The 24,701-nt window shown below is 41.5% G+C and overlaps 2 protein-coding genes across 3 annotated transcripts in view; both read left to right on the forward strand.

Annotated features, from left to right (window-relative positions):
- Positions 1 to 236: 236 nt before the first annotated feature.
- Positions 237 to 3,573, forward strand: LOC146640594 (uncharacterized). 2 transcript variants are annotated; one of them, XR_014909984.1, is made up of 7 exons: positions 237 to 1,148; positions 1,237 to 1,304; positions 1,383 to 1,565; positions 1,684 to 1,745; positions 1,846 to 2,009; positions 2,088 to 2,241; positions 2,319 to 3,573. XR_014909984.1 is itself a non-coding variant. In XM_085400014.1 (6 exons), exons 1-6 carry the CDS (start codon positions 988 to 990, stop codon positions 2,146 to 2,148), a joined length of 699 nt encoding a protein of 232 aa, XP_085256140.1. In that variant the 5' UTR covers positions 237 to 987; the 3' UTR covers positions 2,149 to 3,573. The 2 variants fall into 2 exon arrangements, 1 of the variants encoding a protein (XP_085256140.1); XM_085400014.1 differs by having other exon boundaries at positions 2,088 to 3,573.
- Positions 3,574 to 12,950: 9,377 nt separating this feature from the next.
- LOC146640595 (protein NLRC3-like) overlaps positions 12,951 to 24,701 on the forward strand; it is an 18,490-nt gene continuing 6,739 nt past the window's right edge. Inside the window, exons 1-7 of the mRNA XM_085400046.1 lie at positions 12,951 to 15,640; positions 15,896 to 15,997; positions 16,987 to 17,065; positions 17,227 to 17,413; positions 17,542 to 19,342; positions 20,256 to 20,429; positions 20,703 to 20,876. Of these exons, the coding sequence (XP_085256172.1) occupies positions 15,522 to 15,640; positions 15,896 to 15,997; positions 16,987 to 17,065; positions 17,227 to 17,413; positions 17,542 to 19,342; positions 20,256 to 20,429; positions 20,703 to 20,876 (2,636 nt within the window). The 5' untranslated portion in view covers positions 12,951 to 15,521. The remainder of the gene's footprint in view (positions 15,641 to 15,895; positions 15,998 to 16,986; positions 17,066 to 17,226; positions 17,414 to 17,541; positions 19,343 to 20,255; positions 20,430 to 20,702; positions 20,877 to 24,701) is intronic.

Consider the following 24,701-nt stretch of genomic DNA (forward strand, 5'->3'; position numbering starts at 1 on the left):
AACACATGCAGTGCCTTTCAAACTTTTAATTACACTGTTCATTTTGTGCATTAGTAAGAGAATCTTTTATATTGAATTATCCTGGGAAAAAACAAAAATGTTTGTATTTTCTCATGCACTTTCTTTCCTTTCCTTATCACGTTTAGATTCTTCAAGATCACAAGCACCATCTTTGACATGTAAGTAACTTTCATATTATTTGTATTACTTATTATTATTATTATTATTTTTTTTGAAAAGTGATGGTCTTTGGGGCATCCTTTTTTTTTATTGGTATTAAGTATATATATTTATTTAGGCACAGGAGGCAATGATCTATTTTAAAATTTAACATTTATTTAATTTTCATCTTTTATGCTAACAATAATGCCAACAGTGTTCTCTTCACTTGACCCACAACTCTGACAGTTTTGGTCCTCTGCTCTCCTCACAATTGGCTGATTTCCATCTGAGCTGCTACTGTCAACTGCATTAAACTGATTTTACATTGCCTTGTTATTCTAATCTTTATCTGCGTTTTGGACTCCAAACATTCACACCTGCTGTTAGTAACCAGAGCTCACAAGAGTGTAAGGCGTGTAGTTCAATAAAGTGATCGATGTGTTCACTAGCTGATTTCAATAAACCGGTAACTTATCAAATCCATATTTTATAGGAAGTACATTACTGATAAAAGTGGTAATAAACACGGTAACCAATAAAAATTTTAATTTCCTGTTATAAAAAAAAATACTGCAGTGAGCTCGGTTTTCTAACACCAGGGGCCCGTTCTTCGTACGTCGCTTACTTACATCCAAGATCAAATGACACATCCAAGATCAAATCATCGCGCTAACCGTGAGCTCGCTAATCCGGTTCCCCGAACACACCTGCTGTTGACGATTACTACAGCTGGATGAAGTAATGCGCGATCACTGGGTGCCGTAAAAGGGGCTACGCATCGATTGCAGAAACAGTGATCGGCAAGCCTCTGATTGGTCGGCGAAAATGTCGAAGGAGCGCGCACAGTACTTCACCGCAGCGGAGCAAGAACTCCTGATTGAGGGATTTCAGGAGTACCAGAGTGAAATTAAAACGCAAGGTAACAGTGCGAAGGCTGCAAAAGCAAGGAGAGAGGGCTGGCAGAAAGTTGCTGACAAATTAAACGCGTAAGTAATGCAACATATTACATGGCACCATACCATATCATATTTTATCATATCAAATCATACCACATGATATCCTCTTACACATTAGAGCCACAACCGGACCCACCAGAACATGGGAACAAGTAAGAGTGAAATACAAGAACATACTACAGAATGGTAATATCCAACACTCATATTGCTGTCAGTCACTTGAAAAGACACCCCTGAAACAATCCCTGTGTTTGTGTATAACAGCAACCAAGAAAAGGGCAGAGCAACAAAAGACAGGTGGTGGTCCTGCACCCCCTCGTCACACCCCAGCAGAGGAGCTGGCCCTAAGGTTGAATGCCACCAGACCCATTGTTGAGGGCATCCCTGGGGGCAGCTCTTCCGGAGACCAGAAGCCGGGGTGCAGTAGCAGCAGCACCTACATAACTGGTGAATGGGCTCATGATTCCATGTGCACAATGTCAAATATGTGGTTGTTGCCTAAATGAAAATGCTATTCGAACTGTGACATTCATTCATTGGCACTGTGGGTTTTCTCTGTGTGTAGTGTTACATGACACACCATCACTTTTACCTGTTCCCATGGAAGGGGTGACTGGAACATGCACAGTAAGTTGGGAGATATACATATATCTGTCCCCACCCAATTGTACAGACCTATAGGCTGTACCACACCCCTTAGTAACACCATTGTGTTACCATTGCACAGGACAGTGACGCAACCCTGTCAGATGGCTGTGGTGTGGCGGAAGACCCTGTGAGTACATGCATGAATTGGCCTGAAATACCATCTACTTGTGTACTGCCATGTGTGTCTGACTGCAGTATGATTTGCAGGCCAAGAGGCCAGCAGAGAGGCCTGCTGATGCAGAGGTGGGCAGTGTTGTGATCAATTATACTGCCTATATGACATGTATTCCCCGTTAAATGTTGTCACCACAATTGACACAGGGTGACATACGTCTGCTCTACAAGAGAAGTCTCCAGCAAAAAATGGAGTATACTGAGCTGAAGAAACAAAAGCTCCTAGGTGAGATCGAACTACAAGCCCTAATGAGGCATAAACTACAATTGGAAATCGAGGTGCTTCAAAAGGAACTCCAGAGTAAGTAGGAATACATGTTCATACGGAGCACTATTGCTGACCCTGCGTGACGCAGTATACATGCTCTGTTTTCCCAGGCAACTGATGACTGGCCTGTGTGTGGTGGGACAGACAACGATGCTCAAATAAACGTCAATAGAAAATGTGTCATGTCATGTTTTTATTATGCGAAATTGTGTTGCACAATCCTGTCCCGTGCAGCTCTGCCACTAGGTTGGTCCAGGTGCACTGGCTGGAGGTCATCATCAGGCTGCACCTCCACCACGGGGGTCCTCTCTCTTCTGATGGTGGCAATGTTGTGCAGTACGGCACATGCAACAATAATGTCACATGCCCTGTCAGGTGCAACCCTCAGGCGTTTTAGACACTGGAATCGTTCCTTCAGTTGCCCAAAGGTCATTTCAATGCGTGCCCTTGTCCTGGCTAGGGCTGCATTGTAGCGGGTTTGTGGCCCAGGGTTGGGGTCAGGGAACGGTGTCATGAAGTACTGCCTGCATGCATAACCTCTATCTCCGAGGAGGATCCCATCATAGGCCCCTGTGTAATGAAGAAATGCTGTTATGTTAGGCCCGACATGAGTATGTGGCATCAACATAAGCCTCTTTTACTTACCACGCTCAAATGATGTGCATAACCCTGACTCTCTGAAGATCCGTGAGTCATGCACTGATCCGGGCCATTTTGCTTCCACATTTGTGATATGGCACATCGAGTCACACACCATCTGTGGGATTCCATTATGTGTGACCACACTCCTCCCATCGTATATTGCCATCTGGAGTGTTAGTATTGCTCACCTGCACATTTATACTGTGGCCCCCCTTTCGGTTGACAAAGTCCCCTTCAGTGGGGCCTGGGGGGGCCTTGATCGCAATGTGTGTGCAGTCTATGGTGCCAATCACATTCGGGAAGCCTGCGGACGTTGGAGCTACAGTTACCGACATAGGTCATGATTGCATCACATTCACTATCCAATTTACTGTACCTGCAATGGCGAAAAAGCCCTGTTTGACGACCTGTGGTCTTAAGTGGCTTGGAAAAACCACAAACACACCCAGGAAATGCTTGAGTGCCAGGTACACTTTGCGAATGGCCCGGCAGACGGCACTTTTCCCAACGTTCTCTGCGTCTCCACAAGTGTACAGGAACGTGCCACTCGCAAAGTAGCGCAAGGCAATGCACACAGTTTGTGCAGTTGTTAATGCCCGACTACGGTGGGTGGTACTCTTAACATGGGGATCCAGCAAGTTGGTTAGGTAGATGATACCCTCACGGGAAAATCGGTATCTCTCTATGAGCACACTGTCGCGCTGTGCTAAAGGATCCTGTCTATCCCGCAATATACGTTGGATTCTGAACACTCTCCTTATCACTCTTGCACCTTCCGCAATGGGTGGCTCGCGTAGAAACGGACAGGACATGGCTGCGACAAACTTCCCACTTCCACCTTCGCTTTTATAGCCGTGGTCTGTCATCTTGATTACACGACGTAATTTGCTATTCCTCTACTGTGGAATGTGTGTTGCATCTGGCGTGATCACCTACATGCCATAGCGTGATTACTCGTACATTTCCCTTTTTTTAGGGACTGACCTGTATGTATCTGTGTGGAATCAATAAAAGGATCAAGTGCTGCATTATCTTTAGTTACATTGATGTTATTTATTTGTGGTGAAACGGTGGCGGAATGTCGCTGTTGCTTTCGTATGATGACGCGGACATACCTGCGTGGCCGCGATCTAATCCTGTTTACATAAAGTAAACCTGCTCCCGAGCAGGTTTACGCTTACGGCTCTGTTGCTATGACAGCAAGTCCCGGATGAGCTTCGGGGAACCGACTGATCCAGGATCACGCGAAATCGTCAACAATCTAATCCGGCTAACCTACTTAGCGAGGTACGAAGAACGGGCCCCAGGTGTGAACATCTACAGTCTTTAAGCGCTGGTAAAGATTTAAAAATAAAAGCATTCAATAACATAACATTAAACAGTAAATTAGTTTGATGGTGTTGACTGCAGCAGCTCAATGTTAATCAGCTGATGGTGATGGAAGCAGATGAGCGTTTTTCATCATGGTTGTTAGTGATGTGTTGGTCAAAACGAAACGGCTCTTTGAAGTGAACGACACAAGCGTGTTTTTTCTCTCTCTCGCACTTTTTTTCCGCTTCACTCTGCACGCGAGCCTTGTGCTTTGCGCTGGGAAGAGGGGGGAGGGGCGGTTGTTACACACGCAGTAGCACAGTAACAGAGCAGGAGGGAGAGAGAGAGAAAGAGAGCCAGGGACAACAACGTCACATTAGAAAGGTATAGTAATCATCCACAACTATTTTCAGTTGTGGATGATAAAGGATTCAGAAAGTTTATCCATGCAGGCCCATATGACAGAGAATGTGCATCTTCTGTTTGTTTTCATATTATAATTTATATTTAATTGTGTTGTGGTTTGCAGTGTTTTGTGTTGTTTCACTTTAAATTTGTTTAAAAGGAAAAAGCTGAAAATTTAAATAGTTAAAAGTTGAAATGTAAATAGTTGTTTTTTTTGTATTATATGATTTATTTATTACATTTTATGTGGAGAGAATAAATAAAAGTATATTTACGGTGGCTGCTAGAGACAAAGCACGTACAAACCCCAAAACACGTAAAAACTCCATAGCACGTACAAACTCCAAAGCACGTACAAAACACAACAGAAGTGCTCCAGGATGCTAGGCACAGTGTTGAGATTTTGTTACCTAGTGGCTACACAAGCCAGGAAGTACCAACGACCGGATTTGGTGTGTGGTAGTAACAGGTAAATGAACAGCTTTTGGAATTTTTTATGAATATATATGAGTGCTTGTGTATAAATACACAAAAAATACACATATGATTTCAATTGTGTAAATTAAGTGATCTAGATAGCTCTGTTTTGGAAGTTCAGTTGACGCTAGAAATGGGTTTTGGAGTTTGTACATGCTTTGTCTCTAGGGGCCACCATATATATTTATATATAAACATATATAAATAAAACCACGTTTCTTTTTTTACATTAGTAATTCCTTTTGTTCATAATTTTATATTGTTGTTAATAATAAATTAATTAAAGCAACAAAACAACCTGAAGAGCCGGTTGGGAGCCGAAAGAGCCGGCTTTCTAAAAAGAGACGAAAATCCCATCACTAGTTGTGTAATATGCTGGTATTGATATGATCAAAAATGAACTGAGTTGTTTCGTATTCTATAGAAATTGTACATCTAATTAATAACAAGGCTTTCTGCTGATGTTATTAATTAAAAATTTATTGTTTTATTTTTAAGCAACAACTTTTTAGCATGCAATCAGTCCATGCTGTACAGGACAGATTTGTAAACTGTGCATACAAAAATAGACTATTTTACAAAATTGCTCTTTCAACAAATGTAAATCACAGCAGATTTTTTTTGTTGTAGGTGCACTGTCACAACTAGAAATGTGGGGGGAAGTCCTCAAAGTTGAAGGCAGAACAGGAAAATACATGGAAATAACAATTTTCCTTTAAATGGTAAATGGCCTGCATTTTTATAGCGCTTTTCTAGTCCCTAAGGACCCCAAAGCGCTTCACACTACATTCAGTCATTCACCCATTCACACACACAATCACACACTGGCGATGGCAAGCTACATTGTAGCCACAGCTGCCCTGGGGCGCACTGACAGAGCACATCAGTAAAGGTCGATCTGGATACTTGATAACTGTTGGTATAGGTATGACATGAATTTGAATCTCCATTATCACAGGTTTTAATTGGGAGGGAACATGCAGATATACAGGAGGACTATAAACAGCAATTCCTATTGCATACAACTGTTTTAGAAAATACCAACAACACTGTTAATTTATCACTTGCTGGTCTATAGACTTTACAGTGTGGATGGATGGAAAATCCATCTGGCTCCACTCTGGCTGAATTGGTGCTACAAACAACTCTGCGCTCGGCTTTCCTGGCTGTGTGTGGATTTAAACTTACACATCCAAATTTTGACCCTATTTTTCTTCCTTTCAGCTGATTGGTCAATTTCATGTCAATCACCAATTAAACAATCCAATCAGAGAACATCTCCAGAAGTTGATTCTGTTCATCTGGACGTAGCATTTTCAGTGGGAGAAAATGCTGCAAGCGCTACGTCCAGATGAACAGAATCAACTTTTGGAGATTTACTTACCTGGATGATTGAGCATGCATCAAGACAATCAGAGAACAGATAGGTTTGGCTGTTGGAGGGCTGCATTACGGAGCTTCAGGTCCTGGAAGAATAAATTCCCTTTTACATACCAGACCAGCATTTTTCTTCATTAGCACGAAGGAAAACAGTCTGTGCGTGTCAGAGTTCTGTGGTTTTTGTGTCACAGGGCTTATAATATGTGTAAAAATCTGGCCAGGGACCATCACATCACACTGCTATCATATTTTTCTGTTGCTATCATGTTTCTTTTCTGAGATGTTGTTACTTTTATGACAGATGTAACGAGAAATCTTCCAGAAAGTTAAATTTTTTATTCTATTCAAATATTTGATTCTGATAACAGATAAAGATTTTTTTTTACTTTTGTTCTGCTATTTCATAGTTTATACAAATTTTGGCCAATTCCTATTTATTTTAACCCTTTAGCCCCCAAAAAGTCGCCAGCGACAGGTTTTTCCAAACCTGTCTCGTCAAACCTGAGCTCTGCCAGGGGCCCAACACGCCTGGACTTTTAGAAGAAAAGAGATGTCCGAAAATAAACCACAGGGTCAAATACTTAATTTTGTTCAGTGTTTTAGAGTTATTAATTTGAATTGACTAATTTAAATATTTTATTCATGTACATTTTGATTGCCTTTAGTAAAAATGGCAAAATTTCAATTTCTTTTTTCTTTCTGTTATTAATCCTTGATTACATTTATATAGTATACAGTAGAGGAAAAAACCTACCAGACCTACCAGTTATCCTGCGTAACATTATTGGGGATAAAGGGTTAAGGAAGCGCAATTAATTTTTTTAGTTTAGCTTGTGTTTACTACCATTTTTTTTTATCACCACACAGTAAACATTAAGTAATATGTAAAGTGTCCATTTATCCTCCATTCCGGTCCATTATCTTAAGCTTAGGCTGCTGCCCCTCGACCCAATCCGGTACTAAGTAGAGAGGCCCAGACTTCGCTCTCTCCAGGCACTTGGCCCAGCTCTTCCGGGGGAATCCCAAGGCATTCCCAGGCCAGCCGAAAAACATAGTCCCTCCAGCATGTCCTGGGTGTTCTGGGTCTCTTCCTGGTGGGACGTGCCCAAAACACCTCACCAGGGAGGCATCCTAACCAGATGCCAGTATCTAATCTGTCCTTTTTGTATGTTCCCCTCAGGTTGCCATGGTAGCAGATACAGGGGAAACAAGTGTAGACGATGCCACAAGAAGGATGATGAAATTCCTCATATCACCTGAGCTGGCTGTGGAGTACAACATGCTTGGCCGACATGGGGAAAAAAAGTTCAGAGATTTGCGTCTTTTTAATGTTGTGTATGGTAAGTTAGTTTCACTTGAGACATTTGAACTTTAGAAAACTAAACTTTTTTAATAAAGTGTTTGAAAGTGTAACTGAGATTGGTTATCATGCAATTTGTATATATTTTTTGAGGCAATAAAGTGAAATAAACATTGTTCTTTGAAAATCATCACCAAATGAAGTAAGCTAAGATTAACTTTACTTTGGCTTGCCCGTTTTTCTTCTTCTTCATTTGCAGAGGCACTGAAGAATTATTTAACATCAAAAGTCAACTTGCAAGAAGCAGAGAAGGCTCTGTCCAAGTGGTTCAGTGGAGCTAAAGACAGAGGAGGACCGAGGGCTGCAAGGGTACAAAATAGACTTACGGCTCTGTAAAAAAACAAACCCTGCTGATTCAAGATAAGCTTTTGAGTTTTCCATCTGACTTTTTCCCCATGTTGCTACAGTTCCAAATATCTAAGGAATTTTGCTGTAGTTTGACATTTCTAGTTTTTAAACGTTTACGCACTTTGGAATACAGTTACGTAAAATCACAGTTGTTGGACAAAATAAATGTGAAAAATGTTGTTTTGTGTACCCTCGTGATTTTTGAAATGGTTTTATTTACAAACTAGATTTTGTTTGCGGTCAGCTTTAATATATTTGGTGTCTTTGTGTCACAGAACCCGTATTAGCCGTCTGAAAAATTGATTTTGTGACTGTTTTACTACATGGGGCCCACTCAGTGCCAGAACTTAGTCAATTCAAACTAGAAATAAGATGCAAATACAGAACCCACTGCTAATGCCATTCCAACTTTTTAGCTCATGTTTTCCTCATGTTGTACCCACTAAGAACTTGAAAAATGGGGCCTAGGTGGGTTTCAGTGTACTTTGCCCAGTTGGGGTCCATTTAGTTCCCAGATTTTACCTATATAACACCGAGATGGGCTTATAAAATGGGGCCATTATGGAACCCGCGGACAATCCCACTTAAAACCCAGTTTTTAGCCTATGTGGTACTCACATGATACCCACAAAACAACTTGAAAGGTGGGGCCTGGGTGGGTTTCTTTGTACTTTGCCCAGTTGGGGTCCATTTAGTTCCCAGATTATACCAATATAACACCGAGATGGGCTTACAAAATGGGGCCATTATGGAACCCGCGGACAATCCCACTTAAAACCCACTTTTTAGCCTATGTGGTACTCACATGGTACCCACAAAACAACTTGAAAGGTGGGGCCCGGGTGGGTTTCTGTGTACTTTGCCTAGTTGGGGCCCATTTAGTTCCCAGATTTTACCAATATAACACCGAGATGGGCTTATAAAATGGGGCCATTACGGACAATCCCACTTAAAACCCACTTTTTAGCCTATGTGGTGCCCACATGGTACCCACAAAAACTTGAAAGATGGGGCCTAGGTGGGTTTCTGTGTACTTTGCCCAGTTGGGGTCCATCTAGTTCCCAGATTTTACCAATATAACACCGAGATGGGCTTATAAAATGGGGCCATTATGGAACCTGCGGACAATCCCACTTAAAACCCACTTTTTAGCCTATGTGGTGCCCACATGGTACCCACAAAAAACTTGAAAGATGGGGCCCAGGTGGGTTTCTGTGTACTTTGCCCAGTTGGGGCACATTTAGTTCCCAGATTTTACCAATATAACACCGAGATGGGCTTATAAAATGGGGCCATTATGGAACCTGCGGACAATCCCACTTAAAACCCACTTTTTAGCCTATGTGGTGCCTACATGGTACCCACAAAAACTTGAAAGATGGGGCCCAGGTGGGTTTCTGTGTACTTTTCCCAGTTGGGGCCCATTTAGTTCCCAGATTTTCCTAACATAACACCTATATGGGCATTTAATATGGGGCCATTACGGAACCCGCGGACAATCCTATATGGGGCCCATTTTTCAGCCCATTTCCAAACCATATGGGCCCCACATATAAATGTTGGCTGGGCAGGTAGTCCAACTTCAGTAACCCTGCAAACGCCACTGCTGTTTAGTTTTCTGTCTTCATTTATGTTGGAAGTGGTAGCAGAGCTGTTTGAATTAGTTTCAAAAATCTCTCAGTCAGAACATGCTATGAAATGTTTAGGTGGAAACTAGCGAGCTAACTTCCTGTTAACTTCTAACTCCGTTAAATTTAATAAATTCTGTTTTCATGGATGTTAAACGTAATTGTTACATCTGCTAAAGCAGCAACGCTGATGATTTTATTAAAGATGAAAGAATTTAGACCGTTTTTAACTCTTAGTGTTCGTTTGACTTTGGGACCTGAAGCGGACAGAGTTTTAGACCCAGATTACTCCGCGAAGCTCCTCACCACGGCAGCCGTAATGCTCTGACAATCCATCAAGCAATGCGGCTTCGTAGCTTACCAAAGTTCTACTAAAACATTTTTTAACAGATTTCTGCACGCCCAAATCGGTTCGAGGTCAGTAAGCACAACCAGAATTCATACATAAGACACACTCTTGATTTTTGAGAAAATTAAAGGATTGTAAGTCCTTATAGTGTGGAAAATATGTTATACAGAAGAAAAGAATATATCGCGATATATATTGTTACCGCACATGCTTCAAATTATACCGCGATATGGATTTTAGGCCATATTGCCCAGCCCTAACTCCCAATTTATTTACCACATTTGAAACATACAGTGTAGCTCCGTCAAAACACTCCAAGGCCAAGTGAAAGTGCTGAGAGGGAAAAGATCATGATTAATGATTTATTTAAACTCATAACTGGGTGCAGCAGCTGAGCTTTGACCTGTGAGCTGCAGCTTAAGCTTCTTTTATGGTTCAGTGTTTAATGTGTAAACTGTTTATCACTGCAGAGACGCCTACAGGCTATCTACTGTTCAAAAGTGAATTGTTATATACAGTGTGGCAGCTGACCTTTGACCTGTGAGCTTCAGCCTCTTTGCTGGTGTGAAGTGTTTAATGTGACGCAGTCTGCAGACACAGACGACTGCTGACGGAGAAGAAGCAGAGGATTTTCTCTGTTTCTACACAGACCTGGTCCAGACAGCAGAGAGCTGCAGAGTGAAGACGTTCATTGGAAGAAGAAGCTGAGTAAGTTCAACGTCCTCTTTGAATCCTGGATCAGGAAGTGAATATTTGGTGTTTAAATAAGGTTTCTGTCTTTGACTCAGCCTGCTGTCACTTTGTTTCAGAGAGAAAAGGAGATTTTAGATTAACTGGTGTTCCTGCTGCTCTAGCATTAAAGGACAGTATAGGTGACTGCGCTGATGCCTGTTTATAATTTCACCAAAGCTAATAAACTGTTGGCTAAATTTTCTTGTTTTTAGATGTAAACAGAGGTGAGAGGAGGAGATAATAAGGATTAAATATTATGCTGAATAACTCAATTCTGCTAGTCTGTGACGTAACTCCCAGCAGCATCGCCTCATTTCTTTGACCTTTAACATGAGTTAGCTTAGCTAGCAGAGCAGCTATCTCTGCTGTCTGTCATGTGACCGAGTCAAGTGTGTGTAGTAGACTTGTTAGCATAGCTAGCAGGCTGACAGAGGCTAGCAAACTGTGTGAACACTTTGTAAGAGGTGAGCAGTAAAGAGAAGGATAAGGAGCTCCTCCAAATGCTGATAATGCACTTAACCTGAATTTTCTGCTTGTTACATTATATGTGATGTTCAGTCAAAAACAATTACTTAAATTAACATTATTATTAGTATTATTATTATTCATAACATGGCTCCCTACTGTAGTGGTTTGAACAACTGATCTGTGGTTATTGTGTCCCTGCAAATTCAACAATGCGCCTCAATGCAAAGCATCAAATAAACATTTTTATTATCAAGTCATTCGACCTACTGGTTGAATCACCGTAGCTCTGACAGTGAAGCACACTCATTTTTATTGGTAGTCACCTTGTGAGCAATGTTCCCTCTAAGCTGCGCACGTGCGCAATTCAACCTGCCAACACGGACGATGATGCAGTTCTACACTGCAATCATCGAGTCCATCCTCACCTCCTCCATCACCGTGTGGTACGCTGGAGCCACTATCAGGGACAAACAGAGACTGCAGCGTGTTGTGCGCTCTGCTGAGAAGGTGATTGGCTGCAGACTCCCATCTCTGCAGGACCTGTACACCTCCAGGACACTGCGGCGTGCAGCTCGGATCTCAGCTGACCCTTCTCACCCTGGACACAGTCTGTTTGACCTGCTCCCCTCAGGCAGGAGGCTCCGGTCCATTCGCACCAGAACCTCTCGCCATAAGAACAGTTTTTTTCCCCTCTGCTGTTGGACTCATGAACAATAACCGTATGACTGTCCCCGCCACAAACACAGGACCCTACGCTGTGTCACTGCATCATTCCATGTTTGGCACTGATCACCACCTGCACTCATGTATATATCTTTCTACGCAGCACTCTTAATTCTTATTCTCATGTATATATCTCATGTATATCTCATGCACATATCTTTCTACGTAGCACTTTTAATTCTTATTCCTACTTTTATTTTTTTCATGTCTATTTAAGCGCAATTTATGACAGTTTGTTTGCACTGAAGCACCGCAGCAATTTCCTAATGTTGTAAACCTGCTCAACATTTGGCAATAAACCCCTTTCTGATTCTGATTCTGATTCTGAATTGCGCACTGTTGGCACGGTCTCTGCGCAGAGAAAATCTGTGTTGCGCACACAAAAAGAATTCTAACCTGAATTGAAATTAAAGTAAACCAATCAAAACATGGCATTTAGTTGTTAAGAAACGGAGTGACGGCGTGTTTGAGATGTGAGAGATTTGAGGCGTTTAGAGCAAATCTTGTGTAGTTAGTGTGTAGTTAGTGTGTAGTTAGTGTGTAGTGTAGTCAATAGTGTTGTTGTGTGTGTCAGAACAATGAGGCGACTGCTGAGTGTTACAGGTGTTACAGCAGTGACACATCTGCTGCTGTCAGGCCTGCAGGTATCAGGCTGTTGTTCTCCTTCATCTCATAGAGGACAGGAATTATTTTTTGGAGCGGCACAAATAATTTGTGTAGCATCAGATTTGATGCAGAACAGCTGATTGTTCTGTAAATAGTTTGAAATGTTTATTTTAAAAAAACACCTTGGCTGCATTTTTAGGTAAACAGCTGCAAAAAACTTTGTTTGCATAACTCAGTTACTTTTTTGAAGAAGTAACTATATAATTAACTGCCCAACTGTCAGGGGTTTTGACATTTATTTTCACAAGTAAGAGAAAATAAGACACTTGCAGACCAAATCAGAGAGTTTTAAGACATGCGCATGGGTGTGTGCCTCTCAGCAAAATCACACACACAGAATGCATGTCTTGTTCCTTTATTTATAGGGTAAGAAACTGATTACATAGTACTTCCTCTTTTCAGTTACAGGAGGAGAGTTCAGGCATTATCTCAACCTGTCTGACCTTTCAGACTGGGGTAAAGAATACAGAAGTTTATCATGCTTATCTGACATCACAGATACTAAAAAAGAATACATTGCGTTTGTGTTAACAAATAGACTCAGTTACGTGAAAATATATGAACACTAGAAAATAAAACACACTTGATTATATTGTATTTGAATATAAAGCACATTTGATTATACTTGATCATATTGCATAATAAAAATCCTCTATCACCAACATTGGTCATTATTTACTGTATGTTGCAGACAGAGTTACAGACTCTCTCCCAGACCACAGACTCATAATACAAGTCAGAGCTTTATAAAAAAAAAAAGAAAGTTGTGTTTTCAAAATTGGAGTTCAAGTTTTTTTTTTCCTTCCAATAGTGTTAACATACTACACACGTCATGAACAAGATTTTTTTAAATTTTCATTGTAAGTGGGCTAAAGCAGTTAATTAAAAGTAGTCCATCAACTGAAAGGTTTAAAATGTTCACACGTGTTGGACTGACTGAAGCTTCCAGTCACAGTGACTCAGTGTGTGTCAGTGAATGCATCGTGTGTGCTTCAGGCTCCACCTAGTGGACTGATAGCAGAGCAGCTGATGAATTTGAAGAGTGTGGCCTTTTTGCACACAGCCTGTAAATGTCAACAACAAAAGGAGTGTGTAAAACATGTATATTGTAGTGATGCAGTGTACTGTGTATATTTATACTGGCAGTATGGAACATGATTATTTGGAAATGCCTAAAATGGAAATGATCATATACTGTGAGGTGAGGTGTGGACAGTGGTTGTGCTTTTGTAACATTGAGGCAAGGACAGTGATGAGTGTTTAGGGGACACATCATTGGTTTTTATTAAAAAGAAACAGTTTCTCCACTGTGGCAGGTCGTAGGCGATTTTTTTTTTTCTAAACTGTCTCTAACTCTCACTAACCGCAACTCTCCATCAAACGCCCACATTTTGTCTGAGGGGTTTATATCGCTGTCATAGCTCGCGGCAAAGTTCGAACCGCTTCCTGAACCAGTCACGTGGTACAGCCGGGCAGCGAGGCTTCGGACGTCATCATTTTCAGCTCCTCCCATAAATGAAGCAAGCCTGGATACGCGCTTCGCGGAAACGCCCCCTCCATTACTCGACACACGCTTCGAAGCCTCGATACAGAACGTCACATCACTAGTTAAAGCTGAGTAAACACTGACCCCAGACCAGCACCGTGATAAAGTGAGCTGCTGCTGCTGAACTTGAACAGGTAACAAAGTGATGAGCAGTCAGGCTGCAGGTTTCTACCTGTTCATGTTTCTACAGTAGAATCACTTTGAAGTGTCTTTGTGCTGTTTCATCTTTGATTTGTGTTCATAAACACTCAGAGAAACATCACGTGACCTCATCAGGATCTGTGTTGGTGTGTGGGGCTGTACCTCAGCTTTATGTTGTTACATGCTCATTTGTTCATTTTACACAGTAACATCAAAGTAATGTTATGAGGAGTAATGAAGTAACGTACTCCATTACTTTTAATTAAAGTGTTCTGTGTAATATGTGTAATAATGACTGTTTTGAGTAATGACCAACACTGATCACAACAAAGAGGAAATGCCTCCAACATGCACAAACATTTGAGCCACAACATGCAGTTAATGTGCACAAATGTCTTTGATATGCTGCTCAGTGATGGTGGTGACTGTCAGAGCAGAGCTACTGAGAATCAATAAGTAATATCAATGATGGGATCAGAATCACTAAATTCTTCTCATCCCTGTCAGTATCATACATGTGCTGTATAATGTGATAAATGTAGAGGTGCTGGCTGTTCTCTCACTCTGCTGTTTAGCTGTAAAGGACGCCTCCCTGCCTTTGTCTCATTCATGACCTTTAATAGTCTCTTCTAACATGCAGAGATCTGTATGATCTGTTTCATAGAGTCTAACCAGCCTGTACAGGTAACAACAACAGTCACTGCATCACTGACACACAAACGTCATCTCTGTCAATAACAACATTCATACATGGAATAAAAACACATCAGTGGATCATTGCTGGAGCTGATGTTTGTGCTCCTGGTGCAAAGGCTCTCAGTTTCCTCCTTGAAATAACATCAGTGGTGGGTCAGCGACATGCTTTCTTTCCCTCTCAGGTTTAAATATCTGGGACTCTCCACCGTTTGGTTTTAGAGCTGAAGAAGCTTCTCAGATGAAACGTCTTCCAGAAACTTAAAGACGTCTCTTTTCTCTCCAAGCTCCTTAGATCACATGACCTGGATGACTGAACCTACAGACACATTGACCTGGTTTCATGGTCACATGACAGGTCAGAGGTCAGCGACTGTAACTCAGTTCCTCCTGTTAATGTGAACTCACTGAGTGTTTGTGGTTTACCTCTCAGACTGACTGAAGATGATGATGGAGGAAGAGGAGGACAGAGCAGAGTCTGCAGGGTCCAGCTGTCCGTCTGTGAGGAGTGACTGGTCCAAAGGTCAAAATCCAGACTTCAGTGGTGAACCTGGAGCAACGAGGTCAGAGAGCTGAACTCACTGAGTAACAGAAATAATTCTGCACTGACATTATAATCAGTGTTGACTCTGGTTGATTGTCTGACTGTGTTTGTGAGCTGAGAGGAAATGAAAATGAGTTTGTAACAAAAATCAGTTTTGTCCAGTTTTCCTGTAAAAAGCTGAACTCTAATCTAAGAGGATGTTACTGACAGGAAACAGCTGCATTATCTGCAGTCTGTGTGATCACAGCTGCTTCAATCATGTTTGTGTCTGCAGAGGTCAGAGGTCACAGTCTGCAGGGTCCAGCTGTCCGTCTGTGAGGAGTGACTGGTCCAAAGATTATAATCCAGCCTTCAGTGGTGAACCTGGAGCAACGAGGTCAGAGAGCTGTGATGACTCCTTTACATGTTTGTGTTTCCTGGATAAATATGACCTGAAACATCCTCAGATTGTTACAAAGATTCATTAAAAAGAAAACAATGAAAGAGAAAAGATCCAAATGTTCGACTTGGTCATTTGCTGTTTGAGGACAGTGATGCTCATATCTGTGGGGAAAGTGTGACCTGAGTGGGTTCATGTTTGTCTTTAAAGAACAGAGCTGCTCTGATTCTCTTTGTGTCTGATCTGTTAAACAGTCTGAGAGGTCACACAGAGACCCAGCAGCTAAAGCCTGGATCATACTGGCTGCTGTTACTCCATCAGGACAACACTGAACCACAGTGGTGTGGATGTAGTGGATAAATCCCACCATACTGATGCTCAGAGTTAACCACAGGGAACAAAACCAGATGTTACCTTCAGATTGTGACCTTTGGAGTGGACGATGCAGATTTCAATAGAGAATAAATGTTGTTTTTCAGCTGTGAAGAAAGAATCTAATTTTCTGAACTTAAGAATTTATGATGCTGGAAACAACATGGAGACTATAACACAACATTTCCACTGTGTTCATAGAATGAATGTAAAACTGTCAGACATTCATTAAATATGCAAAATGTCTACAGAAGCATCAGAGGGTCAGACGTGAAGCACTCAGTGATTTTGATCAAATGACTCATCAGTTATTGATCTGTACTACACTGATCTACCACGTTAGTAAAGCTGGTGTTCTGGTGGTGGAGGGAGACTCGGATCATGTTCTGGTTTTGGAGCAGTGATCTGCTGATGGTTCAGTTTGATGAGCTTCTTCAAAATCATCCCTGACATCACCACTGAAAGGACGTCCATGAAAACAGACTGAAAATTACTGATATGTTCACAATCTGAGAGTTTAAAACTTGACAGACTTGATTCAGATGAAGTTATTTGAGCAGAAACTCCTGGATCTTTATCCTGTGTTGATCTGATCCTTCATGGTTCCTCCACAGAGTGGAGCAGCAGAGCTCAGAGGTTCCCAGTGGTCAGTCTGCCCAGCAGCATCAAACACAGCTGGACTCCATATTTATGGTCTGTACATGTACAACAACTACTGTTACATCTGTTCTGTTCACAGTCATCTCCATGCTGCTCTTTGTAGACCAGTGGATCGTCAGTGTGTCCAACATGGATCTGATGTTTGGCTCCATGATTTCAGTCTGATTGGCTCATTCATAAATATTCTGTTCCAGCTGCTGGAGGACAACATCATCACTTTTGTGAAGAACGAGCTGAAGGAGATCCAGAAGGTTCTGAGTCCAGATTACCCAGAATGCTTAGAGAGTCAGAGGAGCAGCAGCAGAGAGGCGTTTGTGAAGATCACAGTGGACTTCCTGAGGAGAATGAAGCAGGAGGAGCTGGCTGACCATCTGCAGAGCAGTAAGAGGATTTATCTAAAGATTTAAGCTGCTGGATAAATGAACATTTTCCAGAGATGGAAGATGGAGCAACGTGTTTTAAAGATTAGTTCTTTTTGGAATTGAGTGTTTATTTTTCTTCTCATTCAGAACTTCAAGCTGCAGTTTGTCATCGTAACCTTAAATCCACCCTGAAGAAGAAGTTCCAGTGTGTGTTTGAGGGCATCGCTAAAGCAGGAAACCCAACCCTCCTGAATCAGATCTACACAGAGCTCTACATCACAGAGGGAGGGACTGCAGAGGTCAATGATGAACATGAGGTCAGACAGATTGAAACAGCATCCAGGAAACCAGACAGACCAGAAACAACCATCAGACAAGAAGACATCTTTAAAGCCTCACCTGGAAGAGATGAACCAATCAGAACAGTGCTGACAAAGGGAGTGGCTGGCATTGGGAAAACAGTCTTAACACAGAAATACAGCCTGGACTGGGCTGAAGACGAAGCCAACCAGGACATCCAGTTCATATTTCCATTCACTTTCAGAGAGCTGAATGTGCTGAAAGAGGAAAAGTTCAGCTTGGTGGGACTTGTTCATCACTTCTTTACTGAAACCAAAGAAGCAGGAATCTGCAGCTTTGAAGACTTCCAGGTTGTGTTCATCTTTGATGGTCTGGATGAGTGTCGACTTCCTCTGGACTTCCACAAAACTACAATCCTAACTGACCCTAGAAAGTCCACCTCAGTGGATGTGCTGCTGATAAACCTCATCAGGGGGAAACTGCTTCCCTCTGCTCGCCTCTGGATAACCACACGACCTGCAGCAGCCAATCAGATCCCTCCTGACTGTGTTGGCATGGTGACAGAGGTCAGAGGGTTCACTGACCCACAGAAGGAGGAGTACTTCAGGAAGAGATTCAGAGATGAGGAGCAGGCCAGCAGGATCATCTCCCACATCAAGACATCACGAAGCCTCCACATCATGTGTCACATCCCAGTCTTCTGCTGGATCACTGCTACAGTTCTGGAGGATGTGCTGGAAACCAGAGAGGGAGGACAGCTGCCCAACACCCTGACTGAGATGTACATCCACTTCCTGGTGGTTCAGGCCAAAGTGAAGAAGGTCAAGTATGATGGAGGAGCTGAGACAGATCCACACTGGAGTCCAGAGAGCAGGAAGATGATGGAGTCTCTGGGAAAACTGGCTTTTGATCAGCTGCAGAAAGGAAACCTGATCTTCTATGAATTAGACCTGACAGAGTGTGGCATCAATATCAGAGCAGCCTCAGTGTACTCAGGAGTGTTCACACAGATCTTTAAAGAGGAGAGAGGACTGTACCAGGACAAGGTGTTCTGCTTCATCCATCTGAGTGTTCAGGAGTTTCTGGCTGCTCTTCATGTCCATCTGACCTTCATCAACTGTGGACTCAATCTGCTGGAACAACAACAAACAACCTCTACATGGTCTAAACTATTTAACAAACTAAAACTTCAATCTCTCCACCAGAGTGCTGTGAACAAGGCCTTACAGAGTCCAAATGGACACCTGGACTTGTTCCTCCGCTTCCTCCTGGGTCTTTCACTGCAGACCAATCAGACTCTCCTACGAGGTCTGCTGACACAGACAGGAAGTAGCTCACAGACCAATCAGGAAACAGTCCAGTACATCAAGAAGAAGCTCAGTGAGAATCTGTCTGCAGAGAAAAGCATCAATCTGATCCACTGTCTGAATGAACTGGATGATCGTTCTCTAGTGGAGGAGATCCAACAGTCCCTGAGATCAGGAAGTCTCTCCACAGGTGAACTGTCTCCTGCTCAGTGGTCAGCTCTGGTCTTCATCTTACTGTCATCAGAAGAAGATCTGGATGTGTTTGACCTGAAGAAATACTCTGCTTCAGAGGAGGCTCTTCTGAGAATGCTGCCAGTGGTCAAAGCCTCCAACAAGGCTCTGTGAGTAAATCTGTGATCATGTTTATTTTTAAAATGTTGATTAAAAGTGGTCATAGATTTCTTCCATGACAGATCCATGTCCTAAAACCATGAGACAGCGTAGTTGTATAGTATAAAAGAAAAAAGGAGAACTTTTGACCACAATATTGTAACTTGAATGAACTTTTGATACAGCCTTTAAACATAAAATTTATGAACAGAATCGGTGACAAAGGGCAGCCCTGGTGGAGCCCATCACCCACCGGACTTATTACTATCCAACGTATTGCCGGCTATGCCAACCAAGCTCTTGCAATGGTTGTAAAAGGATCGAATGGCCATAAAATGTTTCTCAGTTTTATTATTTTCAGTCACATCTGTTTTTGATTATTAACTGAATATTTTAAAATTCAGGCTTTTTATGTTATACAAAACATCATATTTTCTTATGATGTCTTGTATTGATTCTGAAGGAATAGTTTTCATCAGTATCGCAGATACCAGCCTGAATTTTACTTTGTATTGGATCAGAAAGGAAATCAGTGGCATCACACATCACTTACAGCAACTTCAGTACCACTCCATTTTAATAAACTGGGGGGAGGTGCACCAAGATTCAGTATGAGATAAAGAATTATTTTTAACTGTAAGGTTGGAGAAATCTGTTGTTGGAAATTGGAAGAACAGGTCATCTTAAAAATAACTGCATTGTAGTTTTATTCAGGCCCCTTCAATCTGTGATCGCTGTTGCTTTGCATTGTAAATGCTATTATTACAAAAGTCACAAATATTAGTGTATGTGTGTGTTGTTGGGTAATAAACCAAAAGAACAGAATCTACCAGCACCTCACTGATTTCTGCTTAAAAACAATAAAAAAGCAATAAAGCTCTGATTTGTTTGGTTGATCTTGTCTCCCTTCCCGCTTGATTTCAGACTGAGTGGCTGTAACCTGTCAGACAGAAGCTGTGAAGCTCTGTCCTCAGTCCTGAGCTCCCAGTCCTCCCGTCTGAGAGAGCTGGACCTGGGTAACAACAACCTGCAGGATTCAGGACTGAAGCTTCTGTCTGCTGGGATGAAGAGTCAATACTGCAAACTGGAAACGCTGAGGTCAGATCAAGCAATATCGATTTTTTTTTCATCAATTAACATCATTTAATCAATTTCATTTGGAAAAAATTAACAGTGTTTATGTTTTGTTTTTTTAATGAATCCATGCAAGTCACAGTAAACTGCCACATTTGTCTTTTGTAACATGAGGCAATAAGGATTCCAGCATGTCCTGAAACAGTGTTGAAATATTGTAAATGTAGTAGCTCCTCATGGCACCATGAATATACTTTAACACAAGTGTTTCATGTCTTCTTGTCATCCTTTCTTCAGACTGAGTGGCTGTAACCTGTCAGACAGAAGCTGTGAAGCTCTGTCCTCAGTCCTGAGGTCCCAGTCCTCCCGTCTGACAGAGCTAGATCTGGGTAACAACAACCTGCAGGATTCAGGAGTGAAGCTTCTATTTTCTGCAGTGGAGAGTCCAAAGTGTACACTTGGGATTCTCAGGTCAGGATTCAGTCTTTTCTGATGATGATTTAAAACCTGAGTCAGGTCGATAAATGGCTTACTCATTTACAACAGACATGATTTGTTAAATCACCTTATATATGTGTGCTTAAGTTCTGTGCTGCTCTGATTTATTGCCCGTGCTGTCTTTCAGTTCAGCTTTGTCGAGTCTCTGGTAGGATTTCTTTTACATGACCTGTGTAAAAACAAAACAGGAAACACATTAAGCTGAAGTAAGATGCACAATTTGAAAAATGGGGCACAAAAAATGTTGCTGCTTTCTGGAAAGTGCGTCTAAGAAGACCCAATGGAGAAAGTGAAGAGAAAAATCAAAGATTAAGAAAAAGAAAATGGCAGAGGCAGTTTCTCTTGGACTGCCTGCAGATGGGGCGAGACTCTAGAAACAGGGATGATTGGAGAAAATGTAAAGATGCCAGGAGATGAATACTCTGGTGTTCTGGGGATAGTGGGAGTGAGAGGGAGAGATGCCAGTAAATGATTTCAAGGATAAATTTCAGAGAATCAGAGCTAAGAAACCAAAGCAAGTGGGGAACTACAAACATGTGGACAGACTCATAATTAGGCCAAAGACACATTAAAGCAATTATTACAGGTTTAGAAACAGGGATGGATATGAAGGAGCTTAGCATGAATTTGCATTGAGGAAAGAATAGCAACGAGCATCAGAGGAAACAGTTAGGAAAACTAAGAGGATGTACTGGCAGGAATACTGCAGTACTTTAGGAAGAACTACACCAGTTCAGAATGTGTGGAGTACAGTTAACCCTTTACAGCTGATCGGAGCGGGCACGCTCTGTTTTGCGTAACTATTTTTAAATCCCAGTAGCTTATATTATATTTTTACCTGCTGTGGAGCCATTTTTGGGAGCATTTCAAGTTGCTATACATCAATACAACCATTACAGCCTAAATTTTAATAATAATATGTATTAAGTGCATAGTAATTACATAAATTGCAAAAAAGTGCAATAAACTACAAAAAAATTGAAAATTGTTTTTGTTTTTTTATCATATATTTCTAGTTAGAGAAATTTAAGAGGCTTTTCCCTCAAAACTGTAAATACAAAAAAGTTGCACAAAATAGTTTCCCACCACAGGAAATTTATTTTGAGTGCCTTCATAGTTTTATTTTTGAAATACACCAATTTATATATACTGCAGGAAAAACGAAAATAAATATTATACTGCAAATTTGCAAAATAACAGCATATGCATCAAAATAAACTATTTCCAGCAGTGCAATATGAGTCCTAAGCATATGTGGAAGGAAACTGTAACCTAGGACAAGCTGATGGCATAAGATGTAAGTACAACTCCTCAGGTTTCATATGCAAAAAAAATTATTGCGCTAGCTCACGTGATTACAGTGCTACCGGGATTTAAAAATAGTTGCGCAAAACGGAGTGTGCCCACTCTGACCAGTTTTAAAGGGTTAAAGCAAGAAAATATGGTATTAGCATTAGCTGCCAATTCCTATTCACCTAAAATTAGCATTACCTGCTAATGGCAGTCTACTTAGCATTAACTCTTCACTAATGTAATGCTAATTCACATCAAATTATCTTTAGCTTTACCATTAGCGGCTAGCTTCAGCCTACCTAGCACTAGCTGCTCACATTGTTAAAAGGGAAGAGAAAACAATATTAGCATTAGCTTGTAATAATTATTCACCCCTAATTAGAATTAGCCACTAATGGCAGCATACTTAGCATTAACTTCTCACATCGTCATAATACAAATGATGCTAACTTGCATTAAATTAGACTGCTGTTATTAGCTAATGCTATTTAGCAGTAGCTGCTCACATTGCTATAAAGCAAAGGAAAACGATATGAGCATTAGGTTCTAATGCGTATTTGCCTTAAATTAGACGTAGGTGCTAATGGCGGACTACTTAGCATTAGCAGCTCAGATGTTGTAATGCTAGGAAAAAGAGTGTTAGCATTAGCCGTTCACATTGTTATAAAGTTAAGGGAAATAGTGTTAGCATTAGCTACTCACATTGTTAAAAAGTGTTAGCATTAGTGCATAATGCTAATTCATGTCAAATTAGCATTAGTTAATAACGGCAGCCTATTTAGCATTAGCAGATAATGTCGACCTTGGCCCACTGGAAAAGTTCAGAACTAAAGATTTAGGAGTGTTTCTCAATAGCTCTTTCTCGTTTGAGAAACAAATGAATTCTGTTATTAAAACCAGCTGTAAGGTTTATATTGTTGATTGTCATTTATGCTTAGAAATATTTACTCATATATGCTTAGAGTTGTATAATCGATTGCATGATGATAGAGGTTTGATCCTCAGTAGTCTGTAAAGACTCTGTGTGCCTTCCAGAGTGCTCTTGCATGCACACACCACTTGGGGCCATGAGAGAGGTCGTACCCTCTCTTACTGATTTATGGTGTAGGACAGGGGTCTCAAACTCAATTTAGCTGGGGGCCGCTGCAGGCAGAGTCTGGGTGAGGCTGGGCCGCATTAGGTTTTCCACAAGAAAGACATGGTTAAAAAATTCCAATCTTCTCAAATCTCTTTATTTTTATTTTTTAACACAAAATATGAAAAATAAATAAACAAATTAAGAATTAAAAAGAAAATAAATCAATCTGTAATACATAAATAAAATAATAATAAGATATTTTTAGTCAGTGAACTTGTGTTTTTCTTTCAGTCTTCTATATCTGCTGTATTTAGATTGAAATGTCTGTATTAACAGTACTATAACCTTCTTCTGAACATGAATGGAACACTGTAGAAAATGAACTGTTCTTCTGAACATGGCTTCTCTTGCCTACTCCTTGCTGCTAGAGACCTGGCAGCGTTTCCTCTCGCATAGCCGAGCCAGATTTGGCCTGAGGGAGGAAGCAGTTGCGACCCTCAGTATGTCTTGAAGATGATCATCCGTAAGTCTGGACCTGTACTTGGACTTATTGAAGTTCAAAGTGGAGAAGAGCTTTTGGCACAAGTATGTGCTACCAAAAAGGCACATGGTCCGCTTGAACATTCGGGAAAGCCGAGGGAAACTAGGGCTCAATCCTCTCAAAAATTGTCCAAGCTTGTCTGCTTTTCCACTCACCTCCCTGAACTTTGCTTTGAGTTCAGAGTTGCACTGCAGCTCAATGAGCTCCATTTGAAGCACAGAAGGGGCATCTTGCACATCAAAGGAGAAGGGGTCCGCAAAAATGTGAAAGGTGGCTCTGTGTGTCTTGAAGTCAGCAAATCTGTGATCAAATTCCTCCTGTAGCCTCAAAATGACATCAACATACTCGTCAGCACTGAATGGTGTGCCTGCATCCACGAGTGCCTTGCATGCTGGGAAATGGCAAAGGTTTGTCTGAGAGAGCTGAGCTTTCCAGAGCGCCAGTTTTGTGGAGAATGCTCTCACGTTGTCATAGGCAGCACTGACAAGTTGCCCCTGGCCTTGTAACGTCTTGTTCAGTACATTAAGCTCATGTGTCATATCAACAAGAAAAGCTGAGTCCATGAGCCATTTGGGATCAGTTAGCACAGGAACACTAACTCCATCCTTCTCCATGAAGGCTTCACTTCTGCTCTCAACTCAAAAAGTCTCTTTAATACATTTCCCCTGCTGAGCCAACGTACCTCAGTGAAGTCGAGCACATCCCCATATTCTGACTCCATTTCCTCTAAAAAAGCACAGAACCTTCGGTGCTTTAAGCCCCTGGATCTGATTTGGTTGATGCATTTCACAACAATAGACATCACATTGTCAAACTTCAGGCATTTGCTGCAAAGGACCTGCTGATGGATGATGCAGTGCAGAGCAATGGCCTCCTCCACGCCTTC

Source organism: Rhamphochromis longiceps, unplaced genomic scaffold (genome assembly GCF_057381845.1).
Source record: "Rhamphochromis longiceps isolate RC_006_pf unplaced genomic scaffold, R_longiceps_female_GT1.1 unmapped_scaffold_4, whole genome shotgun sequence".
In the NCBI taxonomy this organism is placed as follows: domain Eukaryota; kingdom Metazoa; phylum Chordata; class Actinopteri; order Cichliformes; family Cichlidae; genus Rhamphochromis; species Rhamphochromis longiceps.